The sequence below is a fragment of the Ostrinia nubilalis genome, chromosome 6 (assembly GCF_963855985.1).
Source record: "Ostrinia nubilalis chromosome 6, ilOstNubi1.1, whole genome shotgun sequence".
Classification (NCBI taxonomy): domain Eukaryota; kingdom Metazoa; phylum Arthropoda; class Insecta; order Lepidoptera; family Crambidae; genus Ostrinia; species Ostrinia nubilalis.
Genome location: NC_087093.1, coordinates 4544344 through 4562734, shown reverse-complemented (window position 1 = coordinate 4562734; position 18391 = coordinate 4544344). Strand labels below are relative to the sequence as shown.

Below are 18391 nucleotides of genomic sequence, written 5' to 3'. Positions count from 1 at the left end.
TGAGATGTGACCTGTTTTCTTGCAGTAATTTTCTCGAATTTTGACTATCTTAGACATGATAAAAATGTATTTTAATGAATTAAACATCAAAATTTTCTCAATACACTTTCTTCTTCAGGGTATGCTTATTCTAATGAATACATTCTATCTTCTTACTTAGAAATAAATTTGTTGTAATATTAGTTCAAAGTTGTGCCTTCGCGAGTTACCTGGAAATCAGGCTTTCGAAATTCGCTGTTTTCGTAGGCAAAAATCCAATTTGAACGAGATTTTGTCAATAGACATTCCGTAAAAACGTATGATAATTACGATGATATAAGTCAAAAGAAGCTATAACAATAAATTATATGACTAAAATCATTTCGAAATCTGCCAAATTCTCGATTTCTGCATGAAAAATGTGACAACGCTCTTAAGAAAAGATTAACTTAGTAGAAAAGAAAACTCACCCAATCCCTATACTGCTGTATAAGACACCGTCGAAACAGGATTCCGAATTTGTAAAGCTCGTGAGGAGGGTTGACCACTATGGATATCTTGCCGCAGTGGAAGGAATCCACTTTGCCATTAGGAAGCGGCTCCGGTGGCGCCACTTTCGCCCCCCAATCCTGACTCGTACACTTTTCAGCTAGGAACTCGTTGAACTTGCCGTATTCGCCATTCGCGATTTCTAAAACTGGGATAACGTTTGACATATAAGAACTTACGCTTAAATAATTTTAATTAAATTAATTAGAATAAGATACTTGTTAGTCTACGGACAAGCAGGAAAAAACAATTCGCACTAAAATAGAGTACAATTTTCTTGGCAATAGTTGCGACCGCCAAGCAAGCATCGCTCAGCAAATATTTTATTTAACAGCTCTTGTCGCTATGGCAAAAAGGGAGAGATTGTGTACTCTATCGACAAGGGATTTTTATCAATTGTATGTTTTTTGAGGGAGATTATAGAGAGGGAGTGAGATAGAGAAGTAGAGTAGTCGCTTTCTCGTCGGCGGTTAATCAAGCGCCTAGCCCAGAGCTTTTGTCAGATAGTGGGCTTCAGAGTGCCCAACCCTTCTACCGTTTTACAGATGCTTTGCTAGCATAAATGTATGTGTAAATAAATTATTACTTACTATAGTCGGCGGGATTGTGGTACTTTGGACATTGTAGGCCTACGGACGCGAGGTATGGAACTGTGTTCGAGCTGGATCCGTGGTAGATACACAGGCCGTCAGCTAGGATGTAGACCTACGAAAGTTAATTTTAATTAATTACTCCTTAAATTAGTGTATAGTGTATAAGAAATCTATACTTATAATAAACTAGCTGACCCGGCGAACTTTGTTCCGCCTTAATGGCAATAAATAAGCAGACTTTTTTTTAATTTCGAACGGGATAAAAAGTATCCTATGTCCTTCTCCTGGCTCTAAACTACCTCCCTGACAATTTTCAGCTAAATCGGTTCAGCCGTTCTTGAGTTATAAGTGAAGTAACTAACACGACTTTCTTTTATATACAGTGTGTCCTAGAGATGAGACGTATTTACTAGAACAGATCCACACACTAGGTATTTTACAGTACTAGGCGGCACCTATTCCAATTTTTTAAATACTTGATCCACCTAGTATTTTATAAATTACACGATTTCCGACCCTATCATCAAAGTAATAGAGGTTATTATTGCGTAATCCGTAGTCGTGTATTACGCGCACCTAGTAATTCTCGCTAAGCTTATGTGCGAACGTAGAGATTCACTCCGTCTCTGTCTGACCAAACAAATTTGAGCGCGACGAAGCAAACGCACACAAACGTAGTCAAACCATATTCATGTAAATAAGAAAAAATATGTAAATATTTTTATGAAATTGATATCTTTTATATACGCCAACTTTTAAGTTGACAGTCCTAAGCCTGTTGAAGTATTATATGAAGGGAGGAATTATTATTGAATTTCAAATTGCATTATTCATACTACGGTTGTATCTTTTAAAAAAAAAATTTGTATTTTAAAGTCATATTACGTGGATTAGTCCGCACTAGTCGCGTCAAGTATGCTAAATTACTACGTACTAGGTGGAATAGGTATTTGGATCGAGTATTTATAAATACTAGGAATAGGTGCACCTAGTATCAAATTTACCTAGTATAACCCATCTCTAGTGTGTCCGGGCATGTAGTGATCAAACTTTAAGGGCGTAATCTATGGACAATTTTATCGGTGAAAATACTTTAAATTTGGGGCTTGACCCATTCCTCGCATATTTACAAGGATTTAAGTTTTTTATTTTAAGTTTTCACCTCTTCCTTCAAAAACAATTGATAGCGTGGGTAGTTTAACATTAATAAGCAAAAATTTTATATCATTCGATAGCCAATAAAAATATCTTTTAGTAGAAGTAGAAAACAGATACAAGTTTAATACATTTTAAGGGTGTAAGAATGGATTTAATTAGAAATAAACATGATTTTTTTCACATCTTTTTCAGTTATTTCCCAACACAAGAAAAACCAGGTCGTTTAGGTATGTTTTATTTGCATTTTAATATTAGTATTTAAGCTATTCTACAAAACGAATGTAAATTTATTAGTCTACGTCTATTAGTTTCGACGTAATTGTTGAACAAAGATACCCCTTCCCAGCGGTTTCCATAGTCAGTGAAAAAATCTAAACCGCGTAAGATAGATGAAGGGGGGGGGGGGGGGGAAACGGGATCCACGCGTACGAAGTCGCGGGCGGCCGCTGGTATGTAATATTTTTTCGTGATTTGTACCATTAGATGAAATGAATTCTACGTAATTCATTTCATCTAATGGTAATTGAAGATGAGGTCTTAGTTAAAAGTTGAGATCTTGTATTGTGTTGTTGTGACCCTAGTTATTACAAGTTAGGTAAATTAGTGACATACGACAGTAATCTTTTAATGGTAGTAGTACGATACTCATACACGTTTAAATTATGATTGCCTTGGATTATCGCTGCGTTTAGCTATGGGTTGTATAGAAAAATATTTTGTGTAGTTTCGACGTCACTCCAACAATTTAATTAGGTAATTGGGATTACAACAAAACAGATTATTCTAGTAGGAAGTTGAGCAATACGTCCTTGTGCAATGATGATCACATGTCATGCGTGATTAAAACTCCTAATCAGTCGCTGATCTTTCGTAAATGGTCAATGTAGTATTTGTATTTGAAAAACTATTTTCATAATTATCTAATAGTGACGCGATTCATTATCGATTGAAAATAATTGAATACTTGTTATTTGTTTTGTTATGAGCTTTTGAAGACGCATGAAGCGTAACTACGCATACGTGGGTAAGGGAGCATTCAAGTATTACGTAACGCAATTTTTGAAGATTTTAGACTCCCCCTTCCCCCCTTGTAACGCACCGTAACGTTTTTCTGTACCCCCCCTCCCCCTCTCTAAACGTTACGTGACCGTTACTCAAGTGACCATTTTTACCATAAAGGCGCTAAAAGATATTATTGTTTTTGTCCTTGGTATAGTTTTAATTGCTTTTGCTGTAATCATACTAAATAAAACAAGAGATTTTTAAACCGCAACACCTGCGTATTTTGTTTATTTTTCTATAACTTTGGCTTTACACACACACAATTGTTTTTCTCCGTCATTCCTATCCTGTTTTAGCTTTTTTTTACTAATAAACTCTTAAAATACATAACATGTTTATTTTAACCTTTGGGAATGCAATTATAAACAGAAACCCAACTGAAATTAAACATTTTACTCGAAATAAAATCGTATCCTTAACAAAATTAAAAAATAATCAACTATTAACCAAGTATTTAAGTAAGTCTATAAAAACAATTCGATTGAAATTAACGCTCCTCTGTCCACGGGTTTGCTAGCCACTCAGATTCTCTCATCACTGGCACCCGGAGTGCAGACGAAGACGGTTCTGGAATTGTCAAGCCACTTGCATCAACTTCGTCTTCGTCGAGCCAAACAAATGAAAAATGACGACCAGACTATAATACAAACGAAGGATTTCCCGTAAAACGTAAACGAAAAGGGTTGCCAATTTGGGAGATTTATGCCCGTTTTCACCATCAATTCTTAATTTTTAAGCGACCCCTATGGTAACACATGACAGGAATTTTGTTTTCAAAGGAGTCACTTAAAAATTAGGGATTGATGGTGAAAACGGGCATTAATTCCCTAAATTTTTATTTAAAAAAAAAGAAACAATGTTACGTAACGTCTTGTAAGAAAGTCCCCCTCCCGCCCCTGTAACGCATCGTAACGTTTTACGAGACCCCCCTCCCCCCCAAATTGCGTTACGTAATACTTGAATGCTCCCTAATCTGTCTATAGTGTTTTACCTAATTGATTTTATAAATATTAGTGTATCGAAATAGAGTTCTTGACGCAGTTAAGCTACCAAATAAAGTAAGCATCTTAACTAATACTGCAATGAGGCGAGAGTTCCTGAGAATACTATGTTAGGTAGATATACATAGTACCTATTTACCACGGTTTTTGCCGTCGCCATAGGTAGGAGGAAGCGTTTGTAGCTTGTGTATAATTTGAACATTTAGCTAATGTAAGTATGCGTGTGTAATGCAAATATTGATTGACACGTGTAGTAGTGCCTCAAATCAGAAACCCAGTTTGTAAGCGTTTAAAATTTAAATTACCCTATTTTTGCTGGCTTTTAAAGCAAATAAATATTCTGAGACAACATTTTCGTTTAATTAAAGCTATTTAAAGTGTTATTGCAAATTAATATCTATATATATCTGGGGTTTTTGCAATAAAATTAAAGCAAAGCTTGTATCTAATTTTGGATTGTAAATTAAATACGTATTTTTGGTGTAGTAGAGTGATCCTACCTACTATTTAGTTAAATACATATAGATTTAGTAAGGTGCTTACCTTTACTTATGTACCTACTGAAATATAAAAAATCACTCCCATGTAGTTGCTTACCTTACTAAATCTATATGTATTGAAATCTAATTTATGGACTTGTCTATTTAACTACATTTTTACTAATAAGACTTTATAGACAGACATTCAAGAGTGATCGGCTATTTAAACTACATGGGAGTGATTTTTTATATTTCAGTAGGTACATAAGTAAAATACTCGTAGATAATGTAGACATGACAAGATGGCAGTGGATGTCTTTTACGATTTTGCCAGTGTAAAATTTTTCTCAAACAAAATCCCAATCTCTTAAAATTCACTCCTACGGTAGACAGTAAGGCCCAGAACAGACGGTGAAACGCTACTGCAACGAAACTGCAACTGCTAGTTACTTTTGAGTTGCATCTAAGTTTCTGCCATAGCGTCCGTTGAGAGACCACATATGACGCGACCAGTTTGAAACTTTCAGTTTCAGTTTCATTCATCAGAATCATCAGAAAGTTGCAGTTGCGTTTCACTGTCTGTTCTGGGCCTTAGACGTTCGCTTACCTGATCGAACATCGAGTAGACGGAGGCGGTGGGCTGGTGGATGGTGCAGACGATCGTGCGACCGTCCCGGGCTAAGTTTTTCAACAGTTCGATGCATTGCATTGATGTGGAGCTGTCTAGACCTCTGAAACAAGAGTAGAAACTGTTTATCATCATAGCTATATAAGATAGCGAATGTCGGCTGCAGAAATGATTGACTTTTCAGGAAAGCAATGATTTTGCTCAGCAAAGAAACGAAAGATTTAGAAAAAACTTAAGAGTAACTGTTAACTTAACGTATAACAACAATTTTCTATTTCCTAATAACTTTTATATTAATTACTACGATAAAAAAATGCAGATTGTTGAAATTTAATTGGGGGTTAAAAATCAATACAGTCAAAAGATTTCCCCAATTCTTTAGTTAGCTACACCCGTGCAATTTTAATCTGTCTGTCACTGATTTTGTATCACGATTTTAATCAACGTCTGATGTCGTGCCCTGAGTGTCCAAATAACTGCACGCAGGAAGATTTAAAGAATGCTACTGACAACGCCACTCTTGTAGAGGAGTTTCGGGCTGACACTGTATTAGAGATGAGACGTATTTACTAGAACAGATCCACACACTAGGTATTTTACAGTACTAGGCGGCACCTATTCCATTTTAAAAAATACTTGATCCACCTAGTATTTTATAAATTACACGATTTCCGACCCTACCCTGAAAGTAATAGAGGTTATTATTGCGTAATCCGTAGTCGTGTATTACGCGCACCTAGTATTTCTCGCTAAGCTTATGTGCGAACGTAGATATTCACTCCGTCTCTGTCTGACCAAACAAATTTGAGCGCGACGAAGCAAACGCACACAAACTTAGTCAAACCATATTCATGTAAATAAGAAAAAAGTATGTAAATATTTTTATGAAATTGATATCTTTTAAATACGCCAACTTTTAAGTTGACAGTCCAAAGCCTGTTGAAGTATGAAGGGAGGAATTATATTATTATTCAATTTCAAATTGCATTATTCATACTACGGTTGTATCTTTTCAAAGAAAATTGTATTTTAAAGTCATATTACTTGGATTAGTCCGCACTAGTCGCGTCAAGTATGCTAAATTACTACGTACTAGGTGGAACAGGTATTTGGATCGAGTATTAATAAATACTTGGAATAGGTGCACCTAGTATCAAATTTACCTAGTATAACCCATCTCTACACTGTATCCCCTAGTTACACCCTAGTTGAACTCTGGCCTAAATTATCATTTAGTATGGAAATGTCATATAAATCCAGACTTCATCCTAGGTGTAACTTTTTATTAATAAATAAGGGGGTATAGGTTTGTTGTCGACCCGACAAGAAGAATAAACGTCTTATGATACGTATTTATCTATAGGCACTGGTCATTGACATCTGCCGCGGACTGCATGTTAATCCAGGCTCTAAACTCTAAAGGATGACGCGAAGCGTTGTACAATGTAAAATTTACGATGCGCTAAGTACAATACTTGGCATTTTCTCTGCATATTAACGAGTCATGTCAGATTTATTGCTAGCTGGCTTACATTTATTATCAAGTACCTACCTAGTCGCAGACATCAAGATATACCATAATGACTGCACTTATTAGATAATGCAATAACATTAGATATTACACAAGATATTTACTTAATATTAAATACTTAATATTTACGGAAATGTAGATTCAGAACTTGAAACTTATCGATTTGCAGCTCTTTTAAACAAGAGTTAGAATACTTATGAGAACCTGTTTACTTGACATTTTGTCCAGAACATGTTTTGCCAATGCAAGACGCCACAGTTCGATGGATTGACGACTTATGCCCGTTTTCACTATCAATCCCTAATTTATAAGTGACCCCTACTTATATGGTAACAAATAACAGGAATTTTGTTTCCATAGGAGTCACTTAAAAATTAGGGATTGATGATGAAAACGGGCATTAGTCTAATAAATAGTCCTAATGGTTGACTCTGCTTATCCAAAAAAGGAGCGATCGTCTTTTTGACGCGCATTGGTTTGTTTTTAATTAGGTCCAGGAAAACGATAGACAGAGAGCAGAATTTTAATGTACACGTCTCATTTAATGCTTCTAACGTCTCAGCCAGGCAGTATATTGTGATGATGAGTAGATAGTAGGTACAGTCAGCGTCAAAAAGTCCGTGATACGCAAAGTGGTCAAAAAGTTGACAACACAACCTTATTTGAATTGTAACAAAAACATGTTGAAAACTTATTGGCTATTTTGGGTGTCACGAACTATTTGACGCTGACTGTACCTATTTAAGAGCATGAGCATGCTTTAGCACGACAACTTACGTGGTGGGTTCGTCCAAGAACACGACTGGAGGATTGTCGATAAGTTCCACCGCTATGGAGAGCCTCTTGCGTTGACCTCCTGAGAGCTTTGAGCACCGCGTGTTTTCCGTGCCCTGTAGGCCTAAGGTCTCGAGAACGTCGTTTATCTGCGGAAAATATATGAATTGGTAAACTTTTGTGACCATGTGGTTTTGGTAGGACTACCCCCACACTTCCCGTGGATGTGCGATCATCAGCTTTCCCCATCCCGTTTGGCCAGCATTGGGAGTGTAAGTTAAATTCACCATTTATTCCTGAGGTGGAGATTAAAGTGCCCTGATGATATTTTTTTATTATTGCTTGCTAATTCTTATTGTTGCTTGTATTAACTCATTCGCTGGTTTAATCAATTGCCATGACGTATTATCACAGTTTACCTAGTTATGTACTAACCTCGTTATGATACAATGTCAGCATAGGTAACGATTTTGCAATAATCGATAACTGCTATGTACAGTCGACAGCACATCTGACTTTATATTTTTGTAGCAAAAAAAGCATTTATTAAAACTGCATAAAATCTCGCAATGTTTAGTTTATAATGCTGTCATCTGTACAACGCGAATACAATGGTGATTTCCCAAGAGTCTGGGAAAACTGCATTGTATTTTCTTATTCATAAAAGAAACATATTGGTAGGAATTTAATTTATGCATATTGCATCATTATAACTTTATGCATATTTTAAACATATGGTTTTTCCTACTTGACACCCTCAGATATCTAAATAAATTATTCACCTGACAGGTGCTTGTCATACGCGTAGTAACAAAACAATCGAAGAGCCCTGAAATAAGTCATTTAAATATTTTAACTTTGTGCGAGCTGCATTTACTAATCACTTAACTTTTATAGTTACGGCATTATCCCCGTGAGCTCAGCACCACTGAAAAGATGGGAGAGACCTTAGGTCCACGTCGTGGACCTCGTGAAGTGAGTTTGCAGGACTTCCTGCAATTCTTAGAGCGAGCTGCCACTTACAACTTACCACAGATGTCTTGAGTTCCTCATTCAAGGTGTTCCCCAGCTTCATATCGGCTGCGAACCTCATCAGCTCTGCTACTGTGAACAGTGGGTTGAGGCGGTCGTCCTGCAGGATGTAGCAGGACTTCCTGCAGTCCTATAGCGAGCTGCAACTTACAACTTACCACAGATGTCTTGAGTTCCTCATTCCAGGTGTTCCCCAGCTTCATATCGGCTGCGAACCTCATCAGTTCTGCTACTGTGAACAGCGGATTGAGGCGGTCATCCTGCAGGATGTAGCAGGACTTCCTGCAGTACTAGAGCGAGCTGTAACTTGCAACTAACCACAGATGTCTTGAGTTCCTCATTCAAGGTGTTCCCCAGCTTCATATCGGCTGCGAACCTCATCAGTTCTGCTACTGTGAACAGCGGATTGAGGCGGTCGTCCTGCAGGATGTAGCAGGACTTCCTGCAGTACTAGAGCGAGCTGTAACTTACAACTTACCACAGATGTCTTAAGTTCCTCATTCAAGGTGTTCCCCAGCTTCATATCGGCTGCGAACCTCATCAGCTCTGCTACTGTGAACAGCGGGTTGAGGCGGTCGTCCTGCAGGATGTAGCAGGACTTTTTGCGGTACGCCTTGAGCGAGCTAAGCGAGCGCTCCCGCTTGTCAAGCTCACAAATGCTGTCACCACCTCGGACTGTGCCAGTCACGCCATTTGTTCTGGAACAAACAATAATTTGATTGAAACTCCGTCTCTATAAGTATCTACTAATTTTATTGAGATTTATCTTTTGTGCCTAAATACATATACATTGTTGTAGGTGAAATGGCGAAATAAATGAATAAATTTACAATTTAAGTATTTTTTTTCAGCATGCAAATTCTTACGTAAAGTAGGTAATGTAAATGAAATCTTGATTATGTCACAAAATTTTAAAGTCTGAAGGCGAAGGTTCGTAAGCCAAATGAAGACACAATAAATAGCGAAGAATATTTCATTTTCTTTCCTTCTCAAAGAAAAAAAATCAGTATGATGAGTAAGTATTAATTATTCAATACCAACATTGGAGCAATAAAGAATTTGAATTTGAATTTGAATTAAGTAAACTTATTGTTTTGGCCTTTGGAATAATATGGGTTGTAATCAAAACTGATATTTTAAATATTTTAGGGATATTTTAAACTGGAAGTAAGACTTTTGAGTCCTTAATACTGCGCGCACTTAACTAAGTGAATCAGTAAGTAGCCTAGCCTTTGGCTCTATAAAGTCATGCATCAAGGTGGACTAGAAGCCCTTAGTAGCATTAGTCGTTATGGCCTTGTAAGTAGGTAATTCGTACTTCAATATTCTTATCTTGAAATGTTGGACAAGTATGAGGCTCTCAAGTTTTCCTTAATTTTGAATAATGAAGTACGTAGTTTATTTTGATAATTTAATAATTCTTTCATAGCTGCGTTAGGCTAAAGGGAGGAAAAGAACGGACTTATGCTGTACTGAAATCAAATACATAGCCTAAACGACAAATTACGCTGGCAAATTACATCATTTTTCAAGAAAATAGTTTCAAGAAATTGTTGGTAATATAACTCTTATTGTATTAATATTGATTTGCATACAATTAACCCCTGCTGTCGAATTTGTAGGTACGAGTATTAGGTTTTTCACTGACACAGTCTACCGCGCGTCTTACGACAAAAACTAAAACTTCTAATTATTTTACTGCTTTATAGTACCTATTATTTAGCAAATTCTTTGTTTTCTTTCAAAAACATTATACACATAACCCATCTTTAGGGATGTGGAATTTCATCTTGTTTTTTTGAAGTAAAAGTTCTACTTACTTACTCTTCACCAAAATTCAGCAATATTTATTTTGTGATGGACAAAATTCCACGCGGGCGAAACCGCGGGCGGAAAGCTAGTTATAATATAAATATTGATGGGTACATACGAGAATCCTGTAAGGGCGTTCATTAGGGAAGACTTGCCGGCGCCCGAGGGACCCATGATGGCCGTCAGCTCTCCGGACCTGAACAACCCGGATACGCCTTTCAGGATTGTTTTTTCTGTAAACAATAAAAACAATTTTGTAAGTTACTCGAGATCTCTTTACTTAAACAAACGTCAAACTCTACATAACTCCACTCCATACAAAAACACCGGTTGTGGTTATATTCACGGTTAAAATAAGGTGGTGTAACTCAGCCTTAATCATTTTAAATTTAGGTTTAGTAAATTTACAGATTTTCGTTGCATTGAAATGAGTTTCATTTGTGCATTTATGTTTTACACTCAAGACAAAACTGTAACCGGGGATTTTTTATTTAATTATTTACTTGGCACATTGTCATGGTAAATAGGTACATGTATTAACTTAAGTATCAAAAGTTTATAACATTAATTTATCAAACTGCAAAAATTTTTGATACATTACCTACCTATATTATTATTCATCGAGCAAGGTCAGGTGCTTGTTATGTCATGCCCGGAATTAGTTTTTTGTAGACACCCGACCGAAAATCATTATGACATTAAAATCATTTTTAATAATTCTTCAAAACATATTAACTTTATTAATCACCAGCAAATACCACCTTCAGAAAAATAAAGGGATATTATGGCCAGGTCTTGGATATGTCAAAAAAGGTTACACAATTTTACTCAGAAAGAATCTTGAGTGACCCTGGCTGAAAAATTAAAAACTATTAGATTTATAAAAAATTGGATCTGTTAATAGCACTGGACCAGGGGTGATTGACTGTTTGTACTCCAAATTGTTTGTGGCGTGAAGTCATCGTTCAAAAATGGCGCGAAATATTTGTTGCGCATCTTTAGGGCCCTGTACCTGTAACTTCTTTTGTATAGTAATTTTCATGATTCTTTCACCAATATTATTGATTTTACATTTTCAAGTTTTATTAATTGAAAAAAAATTGGAAACTTCTCCATTCTAGTATAGTAGTTACAGCCACTGCGCATCATACAATACTTCGTCACTGTCAATCGTAAGTAGATACTACGAGCACGAAGTAAATACATACGAGTAGGTACCTACATTATTATACTGCCTACATATTTGCACATCATGCCCTACTTGATTCGTTAGAGTGATAAGCATGTTTGTGACCTGTCGTGGGTTTACCTACTCTCAATATAATAAGCAGATCCTTGTCGATGGTACTTTTGCAGGAAAATGAGAATAACTGCCAACATTCTGTTGGTGATGCTTACAAATCGTGTATAAACACCACATAGGTTTAAGTTATCATTTAAGCATTTCGCGTTCATGGTTCAGAGATCTTTGACTGAGAAGTTCAGGATTTGATTCTCGTCTCATTAGAAGTCTTCCGCCCTTATTCACTAACGATGCTTGCTCAAGTGAAGCAGCAAATCGAACGCATAGCGTTGAATAGAGCTAGCTTTGTGATTGGTTCGTGTGTCACCCTGTGTGTCCACGCGTACTGTGAGTCTGTTAGACATCCTAGTAATGTTTGTAAATACGGGCGTTATTCTTCTTTGCCCTAGCCTTTTCCCTAAGTACACACACAGTGCTAAGGCCTCATCTCATTAGACAGAGTATTTCAAGTAATTAGCATAAATAACATAATTATATTAGCTCCCAAGGTTAGTGCTTAGATATACAGGATGTACCAAAACATGAGAATGATGACTTTTGCTAGAGGTTTTTTTGTGTAGATGGTCTATCATCTCCTTAATTTTGGCACCTAACAACCTCTAAGTAAACACATCTAATAAATTTAATTGATGAATATTTATTTGCAAGATAAGAAATACTTAGAGAGGCGGCAAAGTAAATATTTGTAGACTTCCTGCAATCGTATTTTGAATTTGACGCGGAAGAAAAAATAACCGGTCTCGCGCGAAAGACGGAAGATTGAACTTGCGGACTTTTGAAGTTACAAAAGGAACAAAAAATAACGTTGGATACTTTTTAATGTACACCCATACCTACACTATAAAAACTGATATTCAACAAGAAACAAAATAAGTTCGAAAAGTATTAATTAGATGGTTTTTGTCGTTAGGAAACGACCTCTTCAGAAGATTGGGAAAGAGGACTGCTTTTTACAAGCTTTTTTATTAAACTTTTTTTTCAGTTTAATAAGTTATATTCTGCATTATTTTGTACGGTTTTTTTTTATCCACAACGAGGAAGCTCTTGGCCTGTATCTCACCTGATGGTAAGTGATGATCAGGCCGAAGGTGGAAGCGAGCTTCACCCGGAATCCTCAACCACGGAGGAACTGGCTATCTTACCTCTAACTGCCGGAACACAACAATGCTGTTAACATTGTTGTTTTTAATGTTAAATTAATATTCTTTCAAAAAATTATAATTAAGTACTTATTCAAACTGTTTTCACATTTAGTACAGTCAGCGCGGCAGCGTCAAATAGTTCGTGACACTCAAAGTGGCCAAAAAGTTGACAACACAATCTTATTCCAATGAGGGCTATCGTTTTTTTACCTAACAGTTGGCACCCCTGGCGATTGACAGGGCCTTACTCTACAGTGGCGCCATCTTGATGAGTGCAAATGCGATAGTCCTCCTACCACTTTCGCGCTCACCAGCTGGCGCCACTGTCTTCGCTACTGGCAAGTGACAGGACCTTACTCTACAGTGGCGCCAACTGGTGAGCGCTAAAACGATAGCCCTCATTGTAACAAAGACGTGTTGGAAACTTTTTGTCTTCTTTGGGTGTCACGAAGTCTTGGGCACAGCTATGTGTGCTGCTAGTAATTAATAAAACGTAAGCACACACTTTCAAGAGCCTATGACATAATTTCTTTTTGAGTTTTCCTGAAACGCTGTAATTTTTTCAGCCAACAATGTAGGTATTCGTAATAAATAAAGACTTATTTCAAGCTGTACTATTAAATGGTGTTCGTTCTATCTGTATGACCTTTAAAGGTTATTGCAATCTAAAAGTAATCTACATTAAAGGTCAATCAGTAACAAAAGTTGGCCTTCAGCAAAAATGCTGAACAAAATTTGATAATTAATTATACGATACAGTCAATTCTACTGGGGTTCCACATTTACGTAAAATATGCTCAATTTAACTAAGTTAATTATTCTGAAATTAATAGCAATTTCTAATAAATGGTTTACAGGAAAAAATATTTTTATTCTATTGATATAAACCATTTAAAGCACAATTAAATTTTATTAAAATCGGTCTAGCCCTTCTTGAGATATAATTGGTGTTAACACGACTTATTAATATTTATTATAGATATTTATAGATTCGTTCGTTTCCGATATTTAAGTACCTATGTATAGAACATTTCGTCATTTGCGACAAAATATCTCATTTAATACCAAACAACAACAGAAACCGGTCATATTTCCATCCAATCACATATTTTTTGTTATCAACGTTTAGCATTAAATGTTTTAATTAATGTCTTGTCAATTGTAAGTTTATTGTTATTATATGGAATTAATACAAATATGTATTTCTTTATCTAAATATGCAGTAAATAAAAATATAGAGCAAGGTTTCATTGAATGAATCATGAATAAAAACAATTTGGCGGCTCTAAAATGGATTTGATTTATAAAGTATCTTTTTAAAAGTCGATATTAATGTACTGGGCTACTGGATATTCTGTTTTGAATATTTTGTTTACATAAAACATGTCTGGTATTTACTGTTTTGTTTATCTTAAACACATACTACCAATGTGTGATATCCTACTACCCGTCTGCTTAGTTGATTCAAAGGGCAATCGACAAGATGCCTAGGTACTTAGGCAACAACTTGTGTTTATTTCTAACGTTTTGATGGCATGACTCAGAAACACGGAAAACACTCATGGCGTCTGACACGTGCTGGACATAGGGTTGCCATCTCTAAAATTTGGCAACCAGGACCTGATGCGTGAAAACCCGGGATTTTGGAGCCTAGTACCCGGACGAAAATTAGTCATGTGACACGTCGCCCAGCTTCGGCCTAAGAATGAAATTTTTAAACCCAAACTACAAATGAAACCCCACCCATCGTACGCATCCCGGACGCGCCCTAAACTAGGACAAATCCGGGGAAACCCGAACGGATGGCAACCCTAGCTGGATATAAAGAAATAAAATGATAAAAACCGACATGAGTTCGTAAGGTTTACTTCTTTATTTATTTAGGAGCAGACGTCTGGGACAAGATTCTGTAAAAAATAGTCTTGGTAGTTTTCCATAAACAGTAAAATGTATTATTCGTCCATTAACTTGAATAATTATTATTCTGCTACTAAGTAATTGAGTCAAAAAATGAACTTCATGTATTTCATGCATTGAATTAAAAAAATACAAAAGACAGAAAGACAAGAAAGAGGGGTAAAAACACGGTATAAATAACTGAACAATTTGGGTCTGCATCTCAGGAATTGAGTACTGGTAAGATTTAAAAAACATTTATTGGATTGCCAATTTATCAAGGAAGGCTCCAGGCTATATTCCATCACGCTACGACCAATAAGAAGAGCAAGAAATATTTTAACGAGGTCGCGGGGCCAGTCAAACCAGAGTCAAACTTTGTGTTGGATTAGATTGCGAATTTATCAAGAACTAGCGGCCCGCCCCGGCTTCGCACGGTTGCAATGGAATTTCCCGGCTTTTCTCTTCTATAATACGCACCTACAAACCTTCCTCTTGAGTGACCCTATTTATTAAAAAAAACCCGCATTAAAATCCGTTGCGTAGTTCTAAAGATCTAAGCATACATAGGGACAGACTGCAAAAAGCGACTTTGTTTTATACTATGCAGTGAAGACTCTAGAGCAGTGGTTCCCAAAGTTGTCTGGGCTACGGCTCATCTAATACAATTTCCCAAACTCGGGACCCACCTATAGGAAATTTTGCCCGCTGCCCAGCAGTTAGATCGGTAGTAGGGTGGTGTGTCGTTCTACAGGCAGGGCCCACTCAATGTTCGCTCGCGAGCGCGACCCACCTCTGGGTCGCGGCCCATAGTTTGGGAAACCCTGCTCTAGAGGGACCAGAGTATCAATGATAACATTAACGAAGTCGCGGGCACAGCCAGTACCCGAATAAAGACGAGCCTGACTGCTATAGTCTACGATCACGATGTGACGTCTCCTTTTGTGATTACACATTACAGTAACCTATCAATTTTAAGTACGATTGTACAAATTGCAACCGCCAATAATGTCGTCCAATTACAATCGATTCTCGCCCCGACAAGTTCAATAACGTTTCAATGACAGGCCATCACTCTAATGACCTCATTATCAGTTATGCACCTGTGTACGTGACCTTAGAGGCGTAGTATCAATCTATTAATTGTGGTTATTAATACTTATTGTAATTACGAAAAGTAACCCAGTAATTACTATGAAATAATTCAAATTTACCGGTTGAATTAATAATCGGCAATTATGGTAATGATATTCATGACCCGATAGACATAACTGTGACACTTTTAAATTCTGTGAGATTTTTCGAATTTTAGTTCTATGTCACTTAGCATCTTCTTTAGGTCAAAGCAGGCCTGGCTCACTCCGCGCGGTACATCCGATAATTACCTACAGCGAAGCGCCCCGCCGGCGGGTATTATATCAGTCGAGTGTCACGCGCGCGCCCGTCAGGACGCTGGCGTGCGTTGTAGTACCTAATTCTTTGATCGAAGTATTACATATTTAAAAATGGACATAAAGAGAAAGAAATATTGTGCGGCGTTCGGGTGTTTAAATTCGAAAAGAAATCTACCGGATTTATCTTTTTTTTCGCTTCCCAAAGATGCTGAAAGGTATGTTAGCCATGTAGGTAAACAATAATTCTTAGGATAGTATAGGAACCTAACCTACCATGACTACTGCTCAGAATGCGTTCGTTCGTTTCAGCCAAATGACGTCCACTGCTGGACAAAGGCCTCTCCCAAGGTTTTCCATAATGAATGCGTACTTACATACATACGTGTCATGAGGTACGTACCTCATGACATATAAGTAGATTAATTATTTTTTTCACTAGACAGCAACCCTAACAGCGTAAGAAGAGTTCAGAGGCACGCGATAGAAAGAGACAAAACTTGTAGGTGAATAAAATTGTAGGTACGTAGTGCTGTGCGAGCTGAATTCTACTGTATCGCGTCGCAGCAAGTCTCGCATTTATTTAATTCATCTTGCGGAGTAATTCTTCTGTACCTGTACTATTACTTATTCTGTGGTCAAAGTTTATGCGAAATCGAATTGTTTGCTTAAAAGTGTGTTACTTACAACGCTGAATTTCGTTCTATTGTTTGTTTTTTACGTATTACACTTAGAGCACCCGCCCAAATAGCACCTGCACGAATAGGCCAGGTGCTATTCATCGTGCAGGTGCTATTCGTGGAATTAAATTTATTTTTATATCGATAGGGGCTCTAAGTGGAATACGTAATTTTTTTTGTCGTTTTAATGTACTGATAACAGCACATCAGATTATACTTTTTGTTGCAAATTCGCCCCTATTTATAGCTTCATAAGAGACTGCAGTTAGCTTGATGTGCTGTCGTCTGTACAAAACATAATTATGTAGTTGTTGTGTTGTCAAGTCTGTCTGCCACTCATGTGACTTGTTTTATTCGTCTGGAAAATTCGAAAATGCCATAGTGCCATGCCAAAAGTGATACACATAAATAAAACAAGTTTTAATTTATGTAAAAATAACTCTCGCAGAAATGGATCGAAGAAGTTCATTTAACCCATAAAATCAAACCTTGTTTTTTCAGCCGATTCATTTTGGTCCATCCATGTGTATATTTTATTACGTTTCTAGTTTTACCTGGTGGTTGTGTCTGTAACTTTGTATGCGTTTTCCAATCATTTAACCAAGATCTCATTAACAGTGGTTAAAAGTTAATTATCAGGTAATTGAAAAATGGTGGTAACCATTAAACTTAATTAAACGTGATTTTAAACTGTCTTTTATTGTTTTTCTTTTCTTTTATGTTTCTGTTTTGTGTTTTGTACAATAAAGTGTATTTATTATGATCTTGATGCATTTTCGAATCGTCGGTAATAAACATAAAATGTTTGCTACCAAACAATCATTTAAATACAGTGTGAGTCACGTTAAAGTGTATATATGAAAATAGATGAAACTAGACCTATTTTTATCGACAAAAAAGAGGTCAAAAAATTTATGAGATTTTTTTAAAATTTTTTATAGATTTTTTTTTATTCCAATTACTTATTGTAAAGAAAACGTAATAACTTTTAAACTAAGCGGTATATCCTGATAAAATAAAAACAGTAATAATGCTAAATAACAGGCGATACTAAAAAAATACATAAAATACACAAAAAATGCCAACAAATAATAAAAACCGGCCAAGTGCGAGTCGGGCTCGCACACCGAGGGTTCCGCCGTACAAACGTAGCGGTTTACAATTTATGACGTATTAAATCAAATTACTTACTTGATTCCGTTGCGAGTAGTGGCGAATTTCAAAATATGCGGTATGATTATTTTTTATTTATTTATTTTTCCTATATTTGCATTATAGGTAGGTACCTACCTCAGCGTTTTGAATTTTTGCGTTGATTTAGAATTTCTCACAGTTTAGAGGCAATTAGATTTAAGAAGTGTTTGATATGAATTTCAACTTT

The 18391-nt window shown here is 36.5% G+C and overlaps 1 protein-coding gene across 1 annotated transcript in view; it reads right to left on the bottom strand.

The window, feature by feature from the left end:
• Window positions 1–18391, bottom strand: part of LOC135072789 (uncharacterized) — a 72282-nt gene that overhangs the window by 36935 nt on the left and 16956 nt on the right. Inside the window, exons 2-7 of the mRNA XM_063966826.1 lie at window positions 10717–10831; window positions 9265–9484; window positions 7758–7903; window positions 5429–5552; window positions 1119–1233; window positions 450–676 (exon numbers count right to left, since the gene is read on the bottom strand). Of these exons, the coding sequence (XP_063822896.1) occupies window positions 450–676; window positions 1119–1233; window positions 5429–5552; window positions 7758–7903; window positions 9265–9484; window positions 10717–10831 (947 nt within the window). The remainder of the gene's footprint in view (window positions 1–449; window positions 677–1118; window positions 1234–5428; window positions 5553–7757; window positions 7904–9264; window positions 9485–10716; window positions 10832–18391) is intronic.